A 17502-nucleotide genomic window follows, 5' to 3' on the forward strand; every position below is an offset into this window, starting at 1 on the left:
TCTGATGTCTTCCATCATTGATTAGTTTTTCATGTTTTTGAATTTTATAGAAATTGAATCACATCTAGGTATTCTTTTGTTTAGCATTTTACTTATGAGATCCACAACCTATACCAGTTCTTCCTACTGTACTAGTTTATTGCTCTCATAAGATTGAGATCTCCAGGATACCAAATTCATTTTTGCCAAATAAATGAGTGAGTGAATGAATGAAACCTCATTTAGAAAACTGCAGTGTCAGAGTGATTAAGCTAGCTGGTGATAATAAAAAAATTTACAAGGGAGGGGCAAACTAAAGGGTGTGGTTATCAGGTGTGCTTTATAACTCTCACACGCGAGGAGACATTGCATTTCAGGAAGGTTCTCTGCTCTCAAGAAGATTCTGCTTCTACCCAACTCTTTATTAACATGGCCAACAAGAAAGTAATTGCAGTATTTGGAGCAACAGGTAAGCAAGTCCTTATTTTATAACTGTATGCTGAGTTTGCTTACTTTTCTGTCTTTCTGTTTTTAACTTCAGAACCTGCAAATGTGGACTGAAAAAGAGTACTTTGGAGGAAATTAAGACAGTTATTCTCTTGCTTGAGTTTCTGAGATGGTAAAGGGACAGGATGATTTAACCTGATTTGTCAGAAATTATCTCAGGGGGACAAAGACAAGTGACAAATTCCCTCTTTCCTGATCATGTTCTGACTTGTAGATGTACGTTTCATTTTAACATAAACTCTACTCTGGAGACTTTTCTGCACCCAATACCTAAGAAGTAAAAGGAGCAAATGTGAGACATGGGCATAGGCAGGGAGTGTCCACATGGCTGACCAATATTCTAGCGGTTCTAAGAGGATGAAGTGGGTGGCAGTTAAAAAGAATGTGCTGAGGTTTTCTCTTACCTGACAACCACCTAAACTTATTAACTGGTATTCCTGAAACTTTTAACTGGTATTTCTTCCCTTACTATCTTTCTCTGGCAGCCAGAAACACCTTTGCAAAGTTGTGGTCAAATCAGGTCACTCCCCTTCAATCCATTCTCATTTCAGTCTCCTGATGATCCATTTGAAATTGTCAGATCATGTCATCCTTTTGTTCAAAACCCTCCAAGACCTTCCTCCCTCATCTCACTCCAAGTATAATGCAAAATCCAGCTAATGGCTTGCAAGGCCCTTCTCTAACTTCACTTTTACAACTCTCCCTCCTCTACCTGTTGTTCTGGTTGTGGAGTTTATATTGGAGTTCTTTGTATAATTTTCTTTTCTTTTTTTTCAAATTTTTTTTCCATACAAGAGCTGGGGTGTAAGCCAGAGGTGTGAGGTGGTAAGAGGATTCACCAGAGACAGAGTAGAGAGCAAAACAAGCAGATCTACTGAAATACACTGCTGAGGGGAGCAGCGGGTGAGACAGGAGAGGTCTGCTGCACCATGGGTGTTAGCTCCCAGGCCAGGAATTGAGCTTGTGCTGCAGTGGCTGCCAATAGTACTGCAGTTGTTGCTATAATCCAGTTAAGTGGACAGTGACTTAGATCAGGGTGGCAGCATTGAGGTGGTGGGGGCTAGTCAGATTCCAGATTTGTTTGAAGAGAGTTGAGAGGGTTCACAGATATCAGAGGGGAGGAAAGAGGAGTAAAGAATGACTTCAAAGTATCTGACTTGAACAACTGGTGGAATAAAGATGTGATTCACTGAAATGGGTTTCACTGTCAGGGAGGGGAGCAGGGGGGCAGGTCAAAATAATCAGGAGCTCTGTTTTAGTTTTGTTAAGTTTGAATTGTTACCTTGACACCCAGCATAGGCAGTTGGGTAAGAGCCTTGGGAGTGGCTCCTAAAGGAATCAGGTTAGATGTGTCAGAGTTGAAGAAAGCTGACTTTCATCTTGGTTAGTCCCCATACATTGTGCAAAAATGAAAAAATGATGTAAAAATAAATAAAATTTAAAAAAATTATTGAAAAAATAAATAATTTCAGGCATACAAAAAAAAAAAAAAAAAAAAAGGGAAAGCTGACTTTTAGTCAGCAGGGAGGGCGGCCTAATTGCCTTATTGTCCAAGTCTTGCTCCTAGTTCAGTAAACCTTGTCTCACTGGCTATGTTTGGGTGTTTGTGATAGGACTGCCAGGTTTAGTAGACACAAATATAAGATACCTAGTTAAATTTAAATTTCAGATAAACAATCATCATTTTTCTTTTTTTTAGAGATTTGTTTTTATTTATTTATGCATACAAGAACTGGGATACAGGCCAGAGGTGTGGGGGGTGAGAGGACCACCAGAGACAGAGCAGGGAGCTAAACAGGCAGATCTACTGAAATACACTGCTGAGGGGAGCAGCAAGCAAGACAGGAGAGGTCTGCTGCGCCATGTGGGTCACCTCCTTGGCTGGGGATGGAACTCCTGCAGTGGCTGCTGATTGCTTCATAGTGCTGAGACTTAACCCCTTGCGTCACCAGGGAGGTCCCCCTCCAACTTTTTCTATCAAAAATTTATTTGTGCTCTACTATTTAAAAATTTGAAGACCTTGTCTTCTAAATGTTTTCATTCCTGCTTGCCCCCCCACCCCTCTCTTATGGGTACAGCATGCAGATGTGTTGGTCTGAATGCAATATTTTCTCCAGTCTCTGGAAAAGATAAAAGAATATTAATTCTTTTAAATTATTCTCCATTTCCTCCATTGTTTCTGTTTGCTTTTATCAGTTTGTTTATTTTTGTTTTGCCTCTCATAACAGAGGCTTTCCTCAAACATCTGGTGACCTTTGACTATCTGTTCATGTTTACAACTAAAGCACTAAACTTTTTTTTTTTAAGATTTATTTATTTATGCATACAAGAACTGGGGTATAGGTGAGAGTTGTGGGGTCTGAGGGGATTCACCAGAGACAGATTGGGGGTGCAGAACAGGCAGACTGACTGAAATACACTGCTGAGGGAAGCAGTGGGTGAGACAGGAGAGATCTGCTGTGCCATGTGGTTAGCTCCCTGGCTGGCTGGGAACACAACTCATGCTGCAGTGACTGGCAATAGCTTGATGGCGCTGTGTCTTTAGCCCCTGCGCCACCAGGGAGGCCCATAGAGGACTAAACTTTGAAGCTCCATATGCAAAGGCAGAGGTCATTGAGTGACAGGCCCCATAAGGTTGTCTTAGATTTTTCCACAAGAAACAAGTGCCATACTCTTAGAGAGGTGGAGGAAATTTAATAAAGATGGACAGGGCAGAGAGCAACAAAGAATAAGGAAGGAAGCAATAGGAGGAAGAAGCAAATGGCAGGGAAGATGACTAAAACCTGGGGACACTGGCAATGTGGAGAAGGCCATCTCTCCTTCTGTCCTCTTCTGCTCATAGAGCCCACTGACAGACTCCATACAGGTCAGCACCCGAGGCCTTAGAGCAGGGTAGAGAAGGCAAATGTGGCTCTGGAGGCACAGCACAAAAATGTTCAGTACAGTTATTCAACCAATTTGATGGAGGACACCAAGTGTCAGTCACCCAGCACAACACCCAGCATATCTCATAGGATAGTCAGTAAATATTTGTAGAGTGGCTAAATTAGGCATGAAATGATCATATCATGAATGATCTTTAATGTCATAAAAATAAACTGCAAACTTTCAAACTTTTAGAAATGTAAAATAGAAATTTCTTTAGAAAACAAAATTATACAGGGACCTCCCTGGTGGCGCAAGGGACCTCCCTGGTGGTGCTTGAATGCAGGGACCAGGGACCTCCCTGGTGGTGCTTCTTCCTCCTATTGCTTCCTTCCTTATTCTTTGTTTCTCTCTGCCCTGTCCATCTTTATTAAATTTCCTCCACCTCTCTAAGAGTATGGGTTAAGTCTCAGCACCATGAAGCTATCGGCAACCACTGCAGTACTATTGGCAGCCACTGCAAGCACAAGTTCGGATCTCTGGCCTGGGAGCTAACCCCCATGGTGTAGCAGACCTCTCCTGTCTCACCCACTGCTCCCCTCAGCAGTATATTTCAGTAGATCTGCTTGTTCTGCTCTCCACTCTGTCTCTGGTGAATCCTCTTACCACCTCGCACCTCTGGCTTACACCCCAGCTCTTGTATGGAAAAAAATTTAAAAAAAAAGAAAAGAAAATTATACAAAGAGCTCCAATATAAACTCCACAACCAGAACAAAGTAGAATTGTTCAGTTGAATCTTGGGTCTGATTTCCTGCTCCTTAGCCACCTTGCTCTACCTCTTTGTTATTCCTCTCCCGTGGCTTCTCTGAAGGTACCTCTGAAGAGACTTTGAGAAACTTAGTTTGAAAACCACTGTTGCAAGCCATGGGGATGCCCCCTGAAAGAGCTCTACTCTGAATGGGGGACTTCTTTTTTTTTTTAAAGATTTATTTATGCATGCATACAAGAGCTGGGGTACAGGCCAGAGATACGGGGGTGAGAGGATCCACCAGAGATAGAGTGGGGAACAGAACAGGCAGACTGACTGAAATACACTGCTGAGGGGAGCAGTGGGCGAGACAGGAGAGGTCTGCTTAGCCATGTGGGTTGATCCCTCGACGGCCAGGGATTGAACTCATTCTTCAGAGGCTGAGGACAGCTTCATAGTGCAGTGCTTATCCCCTTGCGCCACCAGGGAGGCCCCTGAATGTGGGATTTCTTGACTAACTTTCAGTGAACATTCATTCTGATAAGTCAATGTTTCTTCTTTCCAATCCTGCAGGAGCCCAGGGTGGCTCTGTGGCCAGGGCCATTTTGGAGGGCAAAAAGTTTGCTGTGAGAGCACTGACCAGGGATGTGACTCGCCCCAGTGCACTGGCGCTCCAGGACCTTGGCGCTGAGGTGGTCAGAGGCGACTTGAACGATGAAGCCTCAGTGGAGGCAGCTTTGAAAGATGCCTATGGTGCCTTCGTGGTGACCAACTTCTGGGACCATGGCAGCAAAGAGAAGGAAATGTGTCAGGTGGGAACAATCTCCCCCTTTGAGTCTATTTCTCTTCCCCTCCTTGGCTACTCAGCATTTCCTGCAAGGAGGTAGCCTAATGGTCTGGCCAAAAATATAAACCTCACTCCACAGCATCTCTGGTGTTCATGAATTATATGTACTTCAGATACTTGTCAGAGGTTTTATTTTTTTTTAAGATTTATTTATGTATTCAAGAACTGGGGTGTAAGCAAGAGGTGTGGGGGTGGGGTGAGAGGATTCACCAGAGAGAGTGGGGAGCAGAACATGCAGACTGACTAAAATACACTGCTGAGGGGAGCAGCAGGAGAGACGGGAGAGGTCTGCTGCATCATGTGGGTTGCTCCCTGGCTGGCCTGGATTGAACTCCGCGCTTCAGTGGCTGGTGATAGCTTGATAGCGCCATCTTTATGCCCTGAGCCACCAGGGAGGCCCATTAAAGGTATATTTGATTGTGAAATCAATGTTATATATAGCACTTGTTCAAATATCAAGACCCTGGATATTTGAGGGTGGCCGTGGGAGAGCCCACCATCAGATTTTCTAATTCTCAGCACTTGGTCATAGATAGCAAGATTGGGGTGGCAATAAAATTACTTTGAGAATGAAGTGGGAAGATTAAAAAATGTAATAAATATATTTACTCTTCTGGTAGAGAATTTGGGGTTGAATTAGTAATGGGCCATAGGAAAATAAGTAACAAGCAAATAAACCCACAAGGACCAACTCTAGGGAAAACAAAAACTTGTGGGAAAGGTGAACATAGACATAGAATATCACATGACTAAGACTGATTAGTGATTGAATCCCAGATTATGATATTGGGAGGATTAAATAAAAGGAACTGCGTATATGTGTAGTGGCAATGGTGCTGGTGGATTATGTGTGTGTCGGGGGGGGGGTGGAAAGGTGGGCATTAAATAATCTTCTCATAGTAGGCATTTTAACAGATGATAACTCAAACTGAACAGATCAAGAATGTACAGTTTTACAGGGGAGGGAAGAGCACAAGAGACTATGGTGACGCTTCATGGGTATCTTAGTGGTGATCATTTTTTTTTTTTTTAAAGATTTATTTATTTATTTATACAAGCACTGGGTACAGTCAGAAGCGCAGGAGGGTGAGAGAATTCACCAGAGCCAGAGCAGGGAACAGAACAGGCAGACTGACGAAATACACTGCCGAGGGGAGCAGCGGGCGGCAGGAGAGGTCTGCGCGCCATGTGGGACCGTCACCGGTGGCCGGGGATAGAACTGGCGCTGCAGAGGCTGCGGGCAGCTTCGCAACCCAGCGCTCAACCGCTGCGCCACCAGGGGAGGCCCTTAGTGGTGATCATTTTATGGGGATTATACTTGAAAGGAGAAATCAAACCTGTAAAAAAATGAACAACAATGTAAAAATATATAAATACATTTAAAAAAGAATAATTAATATTTTAATTATTTTTTAATAATTAAATAATTGAAAATATTTTAAATATTTTTATTTATTTAATTAATATTTTAATAATCAATATTTTAATATGTTATTTGGAAAGGAAGAAACAGCCCAAAGAAATGAAGGTGGTTACTTCTGGAGAGCAATAATCAGCCTGGGGGTACAGAGAAATTCTTTGTCACTATAAGATGTACTCCTCTTTGCCCCTAAGACAATACTATTTGAAAATTGCATATATGTATTATTAGAAAAAATAAGAAGATTAGATTTTTTTTAAATGTAAGGGCCAGGATCAGCCTTTTGCAGAAAATGTCACAATTCAAAACATTCAGAGCAGGAATGAACTGTTTCAGGAATGCCTGTTAAATTAATTATATCATTTACAGCTTGTTTTTTAGTAATAAATTTTGGAAGGGTTTATTTTAGGAACTCTGGGTTCTAAATCTCATATTCACTTACTTTGGAGCCAAGAGTACAAGTTCCTTCTTGTTTCACTTTTTGTACCTACCGAACCAGATTATGTCTTCTCTGCCTGTTACGCAAGGTTGTATAAGGAAAAGAAAGATGGAAACACTGAAAATAAGACAGAGAAGTGATGAAAGTGTTCTGAAAGATTTTGAAACTAAAAACACACAAAAGAACATACGGGCCTCCCCTGTGGCGCAGCTGGTGGAGCGCAGCGCGGTGAAGCTGTCCGCAGCCTCTGCAGCGCCTGTCTGATTCCTGGCAGGCCAGGGAGATTCCCCTATGGCACGACAGGCCTCTGCTGTCTCGCGGACTGCTCTCCTCACAGTGTACTTCAGTTCTTCTGCCTGTTCTGCTCCCTGCTCTGTCTCTGGTGAATTCTCTCACCTTCCCGTGCCTCTGGCCTGTATACCCCAGTGCTTGTATAAATAAATAAATCTTTAAAAAGAAAATATACATAATATTTGTGCTTATATTTAGTATACATACCGCTCCATTATGCCTTCACAATCCAAATGCTCTGTAGATATAATTACCAGAAAACAATATTATGTATCAATGTGACAATTGATCACAAAGACACTGAGAGTCCACAGGAAGTGACCAAATGTCCTTCCACCAGATTGCTTCTCAGCACCCTCAACCATCCCTTTCGTCTCTCTTCCTTCCCCTCTTTCCTATACCCCCTGTCCTACCCCACCCACAGAGTCTGGGGTCTTACAGGCCTAGTGGGAATAGGCCGAGGGGTTCCAAATTGGGACACAGTAGAGGCTCTGCTCACTAATACTGGCGTATTCTCATATGATAGCTATTAGAATATATGTTGGGGCCTCCCTGGTGGCGCAAGGGGTTGAGCACAGCACTCTGAAGCTATCTGCAGCTTCTGCAGCATGAGTTCAATCCCCGGCCAGCCAGGGAGCTACCCACATGGTGCAGCAGACCTCTCCTGTTTCTCCCACTCCTCCCCTCAGCAGTGTATTTCAGTCAATCCACCTGTTCTGCTCCCCGCTCTTTCTCTGATGAATCCTTTCACCCTCCTGCACCTCTGGCCTGTACCCCAATTTTTGTATGTATAAATAAATCTTTTTTAAAAAAGAAAAGAACATATGTTGGTGCTGGAAAGTCTTTCTCTCCAAGGACAAAAGGACAAGGAAGTGTGGAGGGCCACCTGCCCTCTGGTCTGTGTGTGTATATAAAGATTGTTCTGTTGTTCCTTAGGGAAAGATGGTGGCAGATACTGCCAAGCGCCTGGGGCTGAAGCACGTGGTGTACAGCGGCCTGGAGAATGTCAAGCGCCTGACTGGTGGCAAGTTGGAGGTCCCCCACTTTGATGGGAAGGGAGAGGTGGAGGAGTATTTCTGGTCTATTGGTGTTCCCACGACCAGCACCCGCCTGGCAGCATATTTTGAAAACTTTCTCACAGCGTGGAAGCTCATGAAAGCCCCTGATGCAGACTACTACACCTTAGGTAACTGGGAGGTTACAAAGTTAGGCAGACACTTCCACCCCCTCTGCCACTGTCCTTCCCCTTATTTCCTTTTTCTGGTGAACACATATTGTTTGAGTGCCTACTATGAGCTTAGTTCTGTATGAGATGCTGAGAGGGGTAGCAAATTGTTCGGGACTTGCCTGGAACAGTTGCACTGTAAGGTTCAGAAAACTGGATCTTGTATCTAAAACCCAAAGGATTACACTTCCAGTCTTTTTATTAAAATTTATTTTTATTTATTTATAGCATACAAGAGCTGGGGTGTATGCCAGAGGTGCAGGGGGTGGAGTGGGGTGGGAGGATTCACTAGAGATAGAGTGGGGAGCAGAACAGTCTGACTGACTGAAATACACTGCTGAGGGGAGCAGTGGGCAAGATAGGAGAGGTCTGCTGCACTGTGTGGGTCGCTCCCTGGCTGGGGATCATACTTGTGCTGCAGTGGCTGCGGACAGCTTCATAGTGCTAATGCTTAACCTCTTGTGCCACCAAATAGGCCCTACACTTTCAGTCTTAACATAGAGATCCTCCTTATGTAAATAGTTTGCTAAATAGCCCCACTTTCCTCATGTCTAATGGGAAAGTTGGACAAGATGGCTTCTAAAATCCCTTCTAGCTCATCCATCTGACCTTCTATGGCAACAGGGGAGACGTTCTCTTGATCTGGGTTCTATGGTCAGAATCTTCAGTGGGTCTCTGACTTCACAGGGACAAATTCTAAATGTTTGGAAGACTGTAGCTTTACCCAGGACTCCTGGTAATTCTAATGCTGCCAGTCCACTGACTGGCATTCTCTTGCCCTCTGGGAGCATTTTCTTTGCCTGTAGTTTGAGGTGGCTTTATAGAGTGGAGGAAATATAGGAGCTTCAGTGGCAGTGATTAAGTCTTTTTTCCTTGGCACATAAATGAGACTCACCAAGGGCTTACTTAGTGGCACGCCCAAGTTAGTGACAGGGGTACCTGCCATTTATCATAGAGGAGCTGGGGAATAGTTTGATGAGACTAAATAAATGTGATACATGTCTTTACTCCCTACCCCACTCCATTCCACTTCTGCCCTTTTCTTCCTATGTCCCTACCGGGTTTCAGAAGTCAACTCACTTGACATTTCCCAAGTCCAGATATAGGACATTATAACCTGTGGATTATATTGGTCCTGGGTAAGGTGATGGCTTAATCTCTGGTACCAAGTCCCATCTAGGACCCCAATATCTGTAAAACCCTGCCTCAGGTGTCCCTGTACTCCATCCCCCACTATAGGAATTATACAAAATCCACTAAGCACGTACTAGGTGACCAACACTGTGCTTATTACCTCCATTTTACAGATGAGGAAACTGAGGGACAGTTAGATTAAATAACTTTCCCAAGGTCACTCAGAAAGCAGAACCAGAACTTGAACCCTGGCAGTCTGGCTCCAGAGATATATTCTTTACCACTGTTCTATAGCTGCTTTAAACTTAATCCAAGAACCTCTACCGTCCAATAAAAAATGAACGTCAAAGTCAGAACGGAATGGACTCTGAGTCCCATAGTTTAGTTAACTTTAATTTTTAAAGATCACTCTGATTTCTGTATTGAGAAAAGATGATAGAGGGGACCCAAATCAAAGACAGTGGTGACTTCGACCTGGGTGGTAGTAGAGAAGATTGATGAGATGTGGTAAGATTCTGGACATACTATGAATAGAACTTTTAAAAATGGGGGGGGGGGCTACCAAGCTATCACCAGCCACTGTGGCATGAGTTTGATTCCCAGCCAGGGAGCTAACCCACATGGCGCAGCAGACCTCTCCTGTCTCACCCACTGCTCCCCTCACCAGTGTATTTCAGTCAATCTGCCGGTTCTGCTCTCCACTCTGACTCTGGTGAATCCTCTCACCCCCTGCACCTCTGGCCTACATGCCAGTTCTTGTATTCATAAATGAATAAAAATAAATCTTTTTTAAAAAAAGATAAGGGACATGAGAAGTGCCAAGATTGACTCCAAGATTTTTGGCTTGAGAAACTGGAATGATAGAGTTGCATTAACTGAGATGGAAAAGTCTATAAGGGAAGCAGGTTATCAGGGTATAGGAATTCAGTTTTGAATACATTGAGTTTAAAATGTCTATTAAACAGTCAAGTAAGGATGTTGCGGTAAGAAGCTGAATGTGTAAGTCTAGAATTCTGCAAAGATCTCTGAGCTGAAGATAGAATTGATCATGCATTGTTCACAACAGTAGCTTAGTAATTGGTCACTTTTATTTATTTATTTATTTATTTTTATTTATTTATTTTTAAAGATTTATTTTATTTATTTTATACAAGAAGCGGGGTACAGGCCATATGCGCGGGAGGGTGAGAGGACCCACCAGAGACAGAGCGAAGAACAGAACAGGCAGACTGATGAAATACACTGCTGAGGGGAGCAGCGGGCGACAGGAGAGGTCTGCCGTGCCATGTGGGACCCTCACCAGCCGACCGGGATCGAACCGGCGCTGCAGAGTTTGCAGACAGCTTCGCAGCGCGGTGCTCAACTGCCTGCGCCACCAGGGGAGGCCTGGTCACTCTTTTTTAAAAAATCAATATCCAGTTATTGTGATATTTTCTTAAACAAAACCTTATAACTGCACAGGTTGTGGCCACAAGATTTTATTGCATTTTCGGGCCTTTTGTTTAACTGGCTGATGAGTTCAGGTTGTTGGGACCTACCAAGAATGTGCTGTAACTCACTAATTCTCTCTCTCTCTTTTTTTTTTTAAATAGCAGTGCCTATGGGGGACATCCCAATGGATGGCATCTCTGTTGCAGATGTTGGAGCCATCATCTCTAGCATTTTTAATTCTCCAGAGGAGTTTTTAGGCAAGGCTGTGGGTCTCAGTGCAGAAGCACTGACAGTACAGCAATATGCTGATGTTTTATCCAAGGGACTGGGGAAAGAAGTCCGAGATGCAAAGGTGAGTTCTTAGGAGACATAAATGTGATCACCAGAGGCTACCATGCTTCATATTCCACTAATTTACAAAGTGGGTTCCACTTAGGCAGGGCTGAACCTCGCCTGTTGAAAAAAATTGAAGAGGATTGCAGTTCTGTAAATATATCTTCATCTGTTGGTGCATCTGAATCCCATTATGGCTTTATTTATTTATTTATTTATTTGTTTGTTTGTTTAAGATTAGCTGTCTTGTTAAAAAAATTACTTAGAATCTGAAGACCAAGGTATGACTTTTCATATACGGTCTCCCCATTTTCCTCTCATAAGCTCTCACTGCTGATCACTCCAGTCAGCCAGAGCGAACCGATCTGGGGCAAAACACTCAGTCTCTGAGCCTCAGCTTCCTCATTTACAAACTAGGAAGATAATATCTATCTTGTGGTGTTCCTGTGAAAAAGAGAATATATTTAGAAAGCCTGACATTGTATTTGGCACATAGTAATATGTATGAAATATATATCTTGTATCTGTTGCTATCCTTGAAAAGTTCATAGCAGAGTGAAAATATTAATTCACAGTGATCAGTACAAGATAGAACACTAAAGGTGCTTAATTGTGTCACACACTATCAGTGATATAGTGACCAGAAAAGTAGAAGACTTCCTGGAAGAAATGCCCTTGAGGGAGTCTCTGAGGATGGCTAGGGCAATGTATCGGTGGAGGGAGAGATAGGGGGTCTGACTGAATTCTAGAATAAACATAGCTGAACTGGAAGCAGTATTAGAAAGCAAGCAAATCCTGGCTCTCCCCTTATCTATCAGTGGAGTCTTTTTTTTTAATTTTAAAGATTTATTTTATTTATTTATGCATATAAGAACTGGGGTGTAGGCCAGAGGTGTGGGGGGTGAGAGAATTCACCAGAGACAGAGTGGGGAGCAGAATAGGCGATGACTGAAACACACGCTGACCGAAATACACTGTGGGGAGCAGTGGGGGAAACAGGAGAGGTCTGCTGCGCCATGTGGATTAGCTCCCTGGCCCAGGATCGCTTCATAGTGTTGAGATTTAACCCCTTGAGCCACCAGGGAGGCCCTATCAGTGGAGTCTTGACAAGTTACTTAACTTCCCCAGACTCAGTTTCTTCATATGCTAGGTTTGTTGTGAGGATGAAATGAAATATATATAGGAGGTGCCTCACAATAATTCTGGTGCTTAGAAAGTCCTCAGTAACTGAACGGGGTCTAAATCATGCCGGAATGGCCTGGACTAGAATATGGCTAGAAAAAAAAAACTTTTTATGGAAAAATGAATATAATTGATGATATGAGCATTACCAGCCCTTACTCCAAGCAGATGTGATATGAGGAATGGGAAAGAGAAAGGGGTCTCTGAGAAGGAAGTGTGTGTTAATGCCAGAGACACCATGGAGCTGAGAGGAGGACCCATATCACCCCTTAAGGCTGAGATGACTCTGCCTCTCTTGGTCATAGTGCTCCCATTTGTGAAATGAGTGTTGTTCGGATGATTTATGAGTTCCTATCCAGTGTTAACATCTCCCCAGAGGAGGGGTCTCTTCTTCCTCACAGAGTTCAAGTCTGCTTTTGTAAATAAAAATTTATTGGAACACAGCACACCATTGTTTATGGCAACAGTGTCGGACTGTTTTCATGATACAATGATAGATTTGATAGCTGTGAAGGAGACTATCTGACCAGCTCAATCTAAACTATTTATATCCAGCCCTTGAACACAAAGTCTGGTGACTCTTGTTTTCCAGAGTCAGTGACGGAGGTTATTTTTGCTTTTACCTGCATCTCTTGGTCCAGTGGTTTTTAGGGAATATCTAGACTCCCAACTCAGCCTTAGGTACTGCAGTTGTGAGGAGACAGATCTTTTTGAGGAAAACGACCATAGGTCTAAGTCCAGCTACAAAACCACCTGTGGGAATCTCACTGAAAATCATAAAAAATTTCACGGAAAACATAAGATACTCCCAAACCCAAGAGGATATTTACTCACTTAAAATATGGACTCATGAGAGGATCTTGTAAGTCACTTGTACTTGGGTGCAAATTTATTTCTCAGTGACTGACCCCTCAGGGCATTTACATCTGTGTCTTCTATTCATTTTGTCTTGTGGGGTTGAACTCTGTAAGTAAGAAGGAGGAAGAGTGTGGGTGTGTGTGTGTGTGTGTGTGTGTGTGTGTCCTTATTCTCAAGGAACTGGATAGATGTTTGGGATGGCTGAGGACCTTTCAACTATTTCTTTTTTTTTTTTTAAAGATTTGTTTATTTATGCATACAAGGATTCACCAGAGACAGAGTGGGGAACAGAACAGGCAGATTGACTGAAATACACTGCTGAGGGGAGCAGCGGGAGAGACAGGAGAGGTCTGCTGCACCATGTGGGTATCTCCCTGGCCAGGGATTGAACTTGTGCTGTAGTGGCTGTGGATAGCTTCATAAGTTGCATCTTAACCCCTGTGCCACCAGGGAGGTCGCCTTTCAACTATTTCTGGTCCATATACTTGGTCCTTGACTATTCATGGTACATCAAGTTGTTTCACAACACAGCAGAAGCTTTAAAGTTTTAGTACATTATAGGCTGGGAATTCTACGGAATAGTTAATCTGTTTTTAAGTCACCTGTTTCAAGTCACTGAATTCTGCTTCTCTGGGGAAGGATGCATCTGGTCACAAGGTGGCGCTCCAGCCCCTGTATTGGGCTCCCTCATTCTTTGGTCAGAAGGTCCTACACTGCTTCAAAGTTCTGCCCCAGAATAAGCTCTGGGCAGGAACTCTGGTTTGGCAGAACTGTCTTGTCTATCTAACCTCTCAAAACAACAGGGTTCTTTCAGGAAGTGAGACACAACAGAACAAATCTCTTTCCTTCAAATGTCTGCAGAAAAGAATCTTATTTTTCTGAAAGATATTAATTATCAAAGTTACAGGATGGAACTCAGACACAGACACTGTAGAAGTGATCTTCCACACTTCTCATATAGTCTTCTATGTCCAAACTCATTGACATTTTAAGTTTTTTACCCTGATTTCAGAAGTAAACAAATGCTTGTTTACAGAAAATGATAAAATTATAAAAAGGCAAAAATTATAAAAAGGAAAATTATAAAAAGGAAAATACAAATCAATCATGGTTCAATCTATCAGAAAGCACAGCTGTTAAGATTTGGCACATTGTCTTCTGTTAATACATATATTACCTATGTAAGAAAATTAAAATAACACTATAGTTACCATTTTGTATCTGGCTTTTTCCATGCGACATTTACTAGTAGCATTTCCTATTTTTTAGAATTTCTTCAAAAACATTAAGTTTAAATAACTGCATAACATTCTTTTTTTTAATAAAAAGATTTATTTATTTTTATACAAGAATTGGGGTACAGGCCAGAGATGTGGGGTGTGAGAGGATTCACCAGAGACAGAGTGGGGAACAGAACAGACAGACTGAATACACTGCTGAGGGGAGCAGCGGGCAAGACAGGAGAGGTCTGTCCCACCATGTGGGTTTCTCCCTGGCCGGCCGGGAATCGAACTCATGCTGCAGTGGCTACATAGGTTGCTACATAGGTTGCGTTTTAACCCCTGCGCCACCAGGAAGGCCCATAACTGCATAACATTCTTAGAGTGTATTTACCACAATTTATTTTACCATTCCTCTAATTTGTGCACATGTGGGTTATTCTTGATTTGTTGTTATTTTATTTTTAAAAGATTTATTATCTTTTATCTATTTATGCATACAAGAACTGGGGTGCACGGGTGAGAAGATTCACTAGAGACAGAGCGGGAAGCAGAAAGGTAGATCTACTGAAATAGACTGCTGAGGGGAGCAGTGGGCTTGACAGGAGAGGTCTGCTGCGCCATGTGTGTTAGCTCCCAGGCCAGGGATCAAACTCAGGCCGCAATGGCTTGATAGCGCCGAGACTCCTTGCGCCACCAGAGAGGCCTTATTTTATTTTTAAATTAATTATTTAAACTGAGATAATATTGGGGTTTTCCCATCAGATATTACCACCGTAGTGTACCCACCACCAACTCACCCATATTCTATTACCACATACCATTGTGATTTTCAGTATTTTAAATGGCATGTGAAAGCCATTGTTTACATATGTGGTTTGTGTCTCTCATACTTTTCTAAGGTCAATTGTAATAGTGAGGTTAGGATTTATCTCTGGGGGCTGAAGATAGATTATACTGGATCTGATTGAAATGGTCTTTGCTAATTCAGGTGGAGGGCAAGATAAATCTAGTTAGTGTCAGAAGGGATGCAGAGGTAGATTTTGTGGAAGGTGCCAGAGGGGGCTCAGTAGGTGTACAAAGTAAGTATTTCTCCTTGGGCGTGGTCCTGGCAGAGGCTCTGTTTGTTGAAGTACAAATGCTCATTTCTAATCAAGGAGGAGAGTGACATCAGGAAAAACATCAGCCAGGAGGGAAGGATAGAGAGCTCTGCCAGAGTGAGGGGGCCCTGAGGCCACGTGGAGGACTTGAGGGGTGAATTGTCCCTGCACGCTGCTGGGCAGCCCAATCAGGAAATGTATGTGAAATTTGGTCAGGTGCAGGGGTGGGGGATATGGATCCATAATACCTTATCCAAAATGCTTGGGGAAAGAAACAATTCAACTTTCAGACCCTTCCACTTTTAGATTGGTTATGGTCTCTGTATAGTACATAACATCACCAGCTGGGGTGAGGGCAGCAGCAAACCTGTAATCAGATACGTCAATCCTTCTGCAGAAAACAATAAAACTCTTTCCACTAATAGGATAATGAAAGACCACAAATAAATTCATGGACGTTCAAATCAAATCTTGCCACCCAAATTGTCCAGAAAAGTTGTTCAAAATTTAGTGCAGAAAAGTCCAGTTTGTTGCCAAATTGCTTATGAAAAAAATGTGCAAGTTTCTTGGGCTCTGGAAGTAGTAAAGAACTGTGGACCTGTATCACTATTAAAGTGAATTATTTCTTTTCAAACTATTTTAAATGTGGATGGTAAAGTTCCTGTCTTTTGGCTTGTTCTTTAAAGATCACCCCAGATGCCTATGAGAAGCTGGGTTTTCCAGCAGCTAAGGAAATGGCTGACATGTGTCGTTTCTATCAAATGAGGCCAGACCGTGATGTGAAGCTCACCCACCGACTGAACCCCAAAGTCAAAAGCTTCAGTCAGTTTATCTCAGAGAACCTGGAAGCCTTCAAGGATATTTAAGCTGTTCGCCCAGGCCCCTGACAAATAACTTCTCTTCTCCTGGCTCCTGGTTCTCTTTCCAGCACTGCACAGCCCCTGTGTTGACAGAACAGGCATGTCAGCACACAATTGTTTGCAACCCACCGCTCTCCCTGCATCCTCTCTTCAGAAGAAAATGCTGCATCAGTGATTTGATGAGTAGTTTGACTCACATATAACTTTGCAGATAGTGATGAGGATGATATGTTAATGAGAAGTCCCACACCTGTCACCTTTTGTAGTTCTCTCTCCTCTTTGAAGCCAAGTTGCCTCAAAAGGCTCTGTCTGGAGAACTTGGAGCTTCGTCTCTACACGTGTGGGTACTCAGCCTTCTTCTGTACAAGTGATCTTGAACCCTGGCTCTGCATCTCCCTCAGCAGCTGCAGTTTTCTCAAGTGCATTGTCAGATTCTTAGTGAAGTTTTACATGATTTTAATTTCTTAAAATAAAAATTTTTGAAGAAGACTCTCTGGAGAACATGGTGCTCAATGAACAAGCACAAGTGTTGTACATTCTAACATTCTGCTTCCAGGTTGGAATTTCATACTTTGATTCATTTAAATCATCTGTTAAATCACCATACAGTAATTCATATAGTCATCCACCTATCCTTCATTTACCCATCCAACAAACTTTTATTTTCAGCATCAGCAGTGATGGCATACTTGTGGACTTCTCTCCACAAGTGAGAGGATCTTACACTAAAAGTGTGAGGACTACTCTCCCTTTCAGAGGGCACTCTCACCCCCACAGCAATGAACTCGCTGCAGCTTAAGTTCTCAAGCCTGGAAAGTGGGTTTGGATAAATTTCTTAAAAGGGAAAAGGAAAGCAAAACCCTAAACTAAAAATAGGTGGCTTATTACTCATCTGGGTGGGCCCGGCAGGAAGAATGACTGCTGCTTCCTAAATAAACCTCAGTGTTGCTTAAATGGGGAGAGTTTGTAGCCGGCAGGTCCCCTGGCCCTGCCGCGTGCTCATGGGGATGGCAGGTTAGTGCTTTCAGCCTTTGGAACAAGGCTGGGTGGCTCTGGGCCAACC

At 42.9% G+C, this 17502-nt stretch overlaps 1 protein-coding gene across 1 annotated transcript; it reads left to right on the top strand.

Moving 5' to 3' along the window:
• Positions 1 to 408: 408 nt before the first annotated feature.
• Positions 409 to 16850, top strand: LOC119256776 (nmrA-like family domain-containing protein 1). Its single transcript, XM_037524539.2, has 5 exons — positions 409 to 448; positions 4673 to 4911; positions 8033 to 8282; positions 11048 to 11238; positions 16266 to 16850. Exons 1-5 carry the CDS (start codon positions 409 to 411, stop codon positions 16443 to 16445), a joined length of 900 nt encoding a protein of 299 aa, XP_037380436.1. The 3' UTR covers positions 16446 to 16850.
• The last annotated feature ends 652 nt before the right edge of the window (positions 16851 to 17502 follow it).

Source organism: Talpa occidentalis, unplaced genomic scaffold, assembly GCF_014898055.3.
Source record: "Talpa occidentalis isolate TD23 unplaced genomic scaffold, MPIMG_talOcc4v2.1 talOcc4.4, whole genome shotgun sequence".
Classification (NCBI taxonomy): Eukaryota; Metazoa; Chordata; class Mammalia; order Eulipotyphla; family Talpidae; genus Talpa; species Talpa occidentalis.

Bases quoted from the DNA above. Each gene is read 5' to 3' on its own strand.
- LOC119256776 (XM_037524539.2), top strand. From the start codon at position 409: ATGGCCAACAAGAAAGTAATTGCAGTATTTGGAGCAACAG. The intron at 449-4,672 runs GTAAGCAAGTCC...CCAATCCTGCAG, and splicing joins TGCAGTATTTGGAGCAACAG to GAGCCCAGGGTGGCTCTGTG. The intron at 8,283-11,047 runs GTAACTGGGAGG...TTTTTTAAATAG, and splicing joins TGCAGACTACTACACCTTAG to CAGTGCCTATGGGGGACATC.